The 6,447-nt window shown below is 47.7% G+C and overlaps 2 protein-coding genes across 2 annotated transcripts; one reads left to right on the top strand and one right to left on the bottom strand.

The window, feature by feature from the left end:
• Positions 1-16: 16 nt before the first annotated feature.
• Positions 17-2,486, top strand: LOC104799384 (exocyst complex component EXO70B1). The gene has a single exon (XM_010521885.2). It carries the CDS (start codon positions 345-347, stop codon positions 2,217-2,219), a length of 1,875 nt encoding a protein of 624 aa, XP_010520187.1. The 5' UTR covers positions 17-344; the 3' UTR covers positions 2,220-2,486.
• A 439-nt stretch (positions 2,487-2,925) lies between these two features.
• Positions 2,926-5,871, bottom strand: LOC104799383 (F-box/LRR-repeat protein 3-like). The gene is made up of 7 exons (XM_010521884.2): positions 5,166-5,871; positions 4,948-5,073; positions 4,711-4,836; positions 4,227-4,620; positions 4,008-4,137; positions 3,618-3,912; positions 2,926-3,526 (listed from the first exon to the last, which is right to left on the bottom strand). The coding sequence occupies exons 1-7, from the start codon at positions 5,817-5,819 to the stop codon at positions 3,269-3,271; spliced, it is 1,983 nt and encodes a 660-aa protein (XP_010520186.1). The 5' UTR covers positions 5,820-5,871; the 3' UTR covers positions 2,926-3,268.
• Positions 5,872-6,447: the final 576 nt, after the last annotated feature.

Below are 6,447 nucleotides of genomic sequence, written 5' to 3'. Positions count from 1 at the left end.
TTTCCCTTCCCCGTCTTGGGCTGCTTTTCCCCTCGAAATAATACAAAGTCATTGCAAACATCATCAAAGGAACTTCCCCCATGCCCTCGACCCAAATTTACCACTCCGTGCCACTTTCCAACAACGCGGTCACGGTCAGAAACCGCGTCTCTCAGGGGCATTTTTGTCTTTTTACACTTTCCCTTCTTTGGATCTTTCTTCGTCTTCGTCTTCCCTCTCGCTTTCTCCGCCAATCCTTGCTTCTCTTTCGGGGGGAGAGAGAGAGAGAAGGGGATCTTTTTATGAGTTTCTGAAGGAAGGATTGAGCTGCGGACTGCTTCGAGCTTTCCTTTCTCTCTGCGTTAATGGCGGAAAACGGCGAAGAAAAGTTACTTGCTGTGGCCCGTCACATAGCCAAGACCCTCGGCCATAACGAGTCCATGGCCGATGATATCTTGCAGATCTTCTCCAACTTCGATGGCAGGTTTTCCCGCGAGAAGCTCGTTGAAACCCACTCCGGAGACGACGGATCCGGTGGCGGATTCCCTGCCCTCGAGCGCTCTTTGAATTCCTTGGACCGTCAGATCTCCCGCTTCGTTGCGGCGGATCAGCCTATCTGGGCCGATCCAGCCGACTCCGCCGCCTTTCTCGACGCCATCGACGATCTCGTTGTTGCTATCCGAGAGTGGAGCCCCATGGCCACCGAGAAGCCCGTCGCCGCCTGCCTCTCACGCGCCGACGAGATGATGCAGCAAGCTATGTTCCGAGTCGAGGAGGAGTTCAAGTCGCTCATGGAGCGAGGTGCTGAATCCTTCGAGCTCAACCCACTGGGAGACGCAGCCATGAGCCACCGTTTCGACTCCGACGAAGAGGAGGAGGAAGGAGAGTACGACAGATGCTTCCAGGACGGAGAAGACTTCCAGATCCCGGTGGCCCAGCCGCTCACCGACTACGACGTCGTCATCGACGCCCTTCCCTCGGCCACGATCAACGATCTCCACGAGATGGCGAAGCGCATGTTGGGAGCCGGTTTCGGGAAGGAGTGCTCCCACGTCTACAGCTCTTGCAGGAGAGAGTTCCTAGAAGAAAGCATGTCGAGGTTAGGGTTGCAGAAGCTCAGCATCGAAGAAGTGCACAAGTTGCCATGGCAGGAGCTGGAAGATGAGATCGAACGGTGGATTAAAGCCGCCAACGTCGCCCTCCGGATCCTCTTCCCTAGCGAGCGCCGCCTCTGCGACCGCGTCTTCTTCGGCTTCTCCTCCGCCGCCGATCTTTCGTTCATGGAGGTATGTCGCGGCTCAACCATTCAGCTTCTGAATTTCGCGGACGCAATTGCGATCGGAAGCCGATCGCCGGAGAGATTGTTCAAAGTGCTTGATGTATTCGAGACGATGAGGGATTTGATGCCGGAATTCGAGTCGGTGTTCTCTGATCAGTTCTGTGTAGTTCTCAGAAACGAAGCCATCACAATATGGAAACGATTGGGCGAAGCCATAAGAGGGATTTTCATGGAACTTGAGAATCTCATCCGCCGCGACCCGGCCAAAGCGGCGGTCCCTGGCGGCGGCCTTCACCCCATCACTCGCTACGTCATGAATTACCTCCGAGCCGCCTGCAGATCCAGACAAACCCTAGAGCAAGTATTCGAGGACAGCAATGGGGGTCCATCTAAGGACTCGACCCTGTTGACGGTGCAAATGGCATGGATCATGGAACTGCTGGAAAGCAACCTGGAAGTAAAATCCAAAGTGTACAAGGATCCAGCACTGTGCTCTGTGTTTCTGATGAACAATGGCAGATACATGGTTCAGAAGGTGAAGGACAGCGATCTGGGTCTGCTCTTAGGGGAAGACTGGATCAGGAAACACAACGCGAAAGTGAGGCAATACCATTCGAATTACCAGAGGAGCTCGTGGAATAAGGTGGTAGGAGTATTGAAGCTGGACAACAGCAACACAACAGCGGGCGCCATGAAAGAGAAGCTCAAGCAGTTCAATGTGCAGATGGAGGAGATGTGGAAAGCGCAGTCGAGGTGGGTGGTGTTCGACGAGCAGCTGAGAGAGGAGCTAAGGATATCGGTCGGAAGGCTACTGTTACCAGCTTATGGGAACTTCATCGGAAGGTTCCAGAGCCTTCCGGAGACGGGGAAACACGCCGACAAGCTCATCAAGTACGGAGTTGAGGATGTCGAGGCGCGTGTCAGTGAGCTGTTCAACGGGTCCGAAAGCTCGAGAAAGTGAACGTGGAAACCATATGATATCGTCGATGGGGTAAGCGGGAGGGGGACGATCACAGTGGGGTGGCTTTGGTCGCAAATTTTGCGAGGGTGAAGTGTTGTTGATTGTAATATTGTAGAGAAAAAAAGAGAGAGAGAGAGAGATGTCAAGTCTCTTCTAAGAAAATGATCAGAACTCTCTCGTGTTATATATGTTACTGTGGATGATTAAATTAAAGGATCGGATCTTGTAGTGAAATTGAATCTCGAATTTTAGACGAGGCTTGAAATATCTTTTAGAATCATGGAATTTGCTTATATTTATTCTATTTTAATTTTTATATCAAATTCATTTTAACTAATTATTCCTAATTCCTATCCATTCCATTATTTGATTATCAACAAATTGATCAGATGAAATCTCTGGACAACTAGGACCGATTTAGAACTGAAAAATACAAACCCATGCCTCCAATAGAGTGTTGTCAAAGATTTGCCGAATATTTGACCACGTGCACACGTGGCAGTTCTGTCAGAAATACGGCGCGTGGGCTCAAGACATACGGCTTTCAAAGTCGTTTCGGGGCAATATTTTTTCGTTATCATTAAACATAATATAACAAGATCTATGATATTTGTTTATTAGCCACAGTAAGAAATGTTTTATCTTAAACATTTTACCATACAAATTGAACAAAGTTAATAAATACGTAAGCCATAATCAGCCGGTTCACGATAAACTAAAATGTAGTCAAGAATAAACTTGGAAAATAGGTTATAAAATTCTTCCATTAGATTTTTGAACGACGTTAAACCATAAACCGATATCTTTGTATATTCAAATTAATACCAATTCTTCTGGATCAACACTTGAAGTGATAATAGACCGATCTCATGGGTTATTTGGTTACTAAAACAAGATTCGAACCTCGGACGAAAATTGTTATTAGGACATAGGCCTGCGTACGCTTCAAGCAAACGTCACCATGGCTTCATCATGTAACCATTCATGTTAGCCATGGCCTCATCATCTAACCGTCAATCTATCTCGGCAATGGTGGGTGACTTGTTTCATTAAACCTGGAAAGGTTTGGCCCTCCAGTGGAAAACGCAACCGCGGGACTCGAGGAAGCGGAGGAGGGAAGGCGGGAGAAGCGATCTGAACGAAGAGTGGAGCTTCACCTTGTTCAGTCCCTGAGATGACAGCAACGCAGCCGCCAGTCCGCTCGGGCTCAGACCGAACACATGCAAGATGGTCATGTTCTGCAGCCTGTTCAAACTTGCCAGCGCCACCACTCCTACATCCGTCACTCCACAGTACGACAGATTTATCTGCCATTCCATTGAAAAAAAAAACCTTTTTTCTCTAATGTTTGCATTCAGATCAATCCAATTTTCGTTCAAGATCGAAAAAGATAGGTACCTGTCTCAGATTCTGTGAGCATTCGGCGAGTGAAAGCATTCCTCTGTCATCGACATTCACGCACTTCTTTATGTCGAGAACAGTGAGTTGCCTACACCCGTTTGCGAGTGAAGATAGACCCCTCGACGATACAGTTGAGCATCCTCTTACTTCCACCACTTTCAACCTCGGGCATCTCGATAGCGAGATCAGTGACCCGTCTGTTATTCTCTCGTTGTACGCCATATTGACCATCTCGAGCCCATGGCAACTGCTCGAGATCGCCTCGATGCCCTTATCGGTTATTCCCAGGCACCTGCTTATACATTGAATGAATATCAATCAGGATGACTAGCTAGGAGAAAGTTCACAAATTTATGCAAAGAACAAATAACAAGAAAGGATTCAAACCTGTAGAGATCGAGCTCTTTCAGCATACGGCAGCCACTAGTGATGAATTCAAGACCAGTGTCATCTATGTTGCAGCAAATTCCCAGCTTCAAGCTCGAGAGTCGGGAACACTGGCCGATTGCCTTCAGCCCTGCGTCAAACAGAACCAAACAAAGACATATTCATTACATCAGATAACACAACAAAAACAAAGCAAATTCCATTACATCAGACACGAACCTTCATTGTCAACCTCGTTGTCTGTAACATCTAACTCCTCCAAGTACGGACATCTTTGTCCAATCAAGCCAAAAGCTTCCTTGGGCACCGAACTACAAGATTCCATCCTGAGTGAGACGAGACTCGAGCACAAACCAGTGATTGCATCGAGAGACTCATATGTTATCTTTCTACAACAAGTGATGTTTAATCTCCGCAGTTCTCTGTTGGATTGGACAACTAGCGAGAGAGCCTCATCTGTTACACCATTGCACTTGCTTAAACTGAGCTCCTTCAACCCGGCACTCCGGTTTCCCAATGTCTTCAGACCAGAACAAGACACTAGACACCCATCAAGCTTAACAGATTGTAGGTTCGAGAAATTTCCAAGGCAGGAGGCAAGATCAGCTGTGACCTGAAAACAATGAAGCCATGGATGGAACAAGTACATTAGCAGGCGCTGAACTGAGAGGGTTGTCTGTTTCAGACACAAAACGGAATTTACCTTACTGCTTCGTGGACTTGAGGAACAAGTATGGGAGAAGTTGAGATGCTCAAGGGAGACAGCATCTTTCGTTAGGGAGGATAATCCTATGTGGGTCACGTTTTGACAGTTTGAAACGTTGAGTGTCTGCACAAAAAGAGACAGAGGAAGCCGTCTGTCTGTTAATCTCTCGTTCTTGTGAAGGATGGTGAAATGGTTTACAAAGATTGTTTCTTTTTCTGACAAAGAATCCATTACCTTCAAAGATTTGGAAGAGGAAACAAGGGTTGAGAGTCCATCGTCATCTAATCCAAGGCATCCTTCCAGACCCAAGTCCTCGAGTTGTGGGAGTTGCAGAACCAAAGACAGGCATTTCTCCGTTATCTTCAAACTCAAACAACACTTTCTCGCATTTAGCTTATTGAGTAAAGAGGAAAAAGAATTGAAATCTTGAGGGGGGAGAGAGAGAGAGATACCGGCAAGTAGGAGAGATCCAAGCTTCTGATGTCCTTACACTTGAGAGCGATCAATTCAACGCCCAAATCACCAACACGAACACACCATTTCAGACAGAGAAGCTTGAGTTTCCGACAGCCGACGGCAATGCAACCAATCCCGATATCGGTGAAGAGCTTGCACCTCCCGAGGTTCAATCTCTCCAGGGCCTTGGCTTGGGCGATGGCTGGCGCGGCAGCGTCGGTGAGATCGGTGGCGTTGGAGAGATCAAGCTCGAGGAGACCGACGCAGGCGGAGATGAGAGCGGACAAGCCACGGCCGGTGAAGAACCTCGATCTGGAGAGGTTGAGAGAGAGGAAACTAGAGTGATTGAGGGAGGAGGAGAGGAGATTGAGAAGGGAATCGTCGACGCGAGGGCAGAGAGTGAGGTCGAGGTGGGAGATGGAAGGGTAGCGACGGAGGAGGCGGAGGAGGAGCTCTGTACGGAATGGTTTGAGAGATTTGCGGTGGCGGGATTCGAGGAAGACGAAGGATTTGCAGGTCAATGAGAATGATTTTGCGGCGAAAGGGTCGTCGAGGAGATGGTCCAGGATCTTGAACATCAACTCTTCGGACAGATGGTCGAAAGGATTGAGGAGGTGAGTTTGGTTCTGGTTCTGTTTCAGCTTCTTCATGTTTCAGAAACGTTGACACGAGAGAGAGAGAGAGAGAGAGAGAGAGGGTGAGAATGAAAAGGGGAAATAAATATATAAATAGAAAGAAAAATGCGAGGAAAGTGAGTAACTTAACTGGGGGAGGAGGACATAGGAAGAGTACGGCACTGACGTACCTAACGTGGTACGTTTCTCCACGCGCTCTCGTGGCGCGTACACAGCACGCCCCCGTTTTTTCCCCCGGTTGTGACCTCCACCAGTCAAACCATGATCTTGGCATTGTCCAACCATCATCATCAATTGTTATTTTATTAGTCTTAAAATTCAATAACAAAATCGTATAGGCCCAACTAAAAGCCCATCAAGGCCCATCTCATCAGCCCATTTAAAATAAACAAGGATTGAGTTCGCCTCATGAGAAAGCCCGGAGGGGGGGGGGGATTAATGTAAATGTAGATGTAGATGTGGCATTGATTTAGGCGCCGACCGTGTTATATTATAATTCTTCCAATGTACATAATATTTATATATATACACACACATGGACAACTTCGACGGCAATTTCATTAATTTTAATTTGAAAAGAAAATAAATCTTGCCACGTGGCAAAAGTGCCGCCGTCAGATGAAAAGGGGGGGGGGGGGGGGGG

Source organism: Tarenaya hassleriana, unplaced genomic scaffold (assembly GCF_000463585.1).
Source record: "Tarenaya hassleriana unplaced genomic scaffold, ASM46358v1 Cleome6, whole genome shotgun sequence".
NCBI lineage: Eukaryota > Viridiplantae > Streptophyta > Magnoliopsida > Brassicales > Cleomaceae > Tarenaya > Tarenaya hassleriana.
Note: the sequence above shows the minus strand (reverse complement) of the source record. Positions and strands in the feature narration are given on the sequence as shown.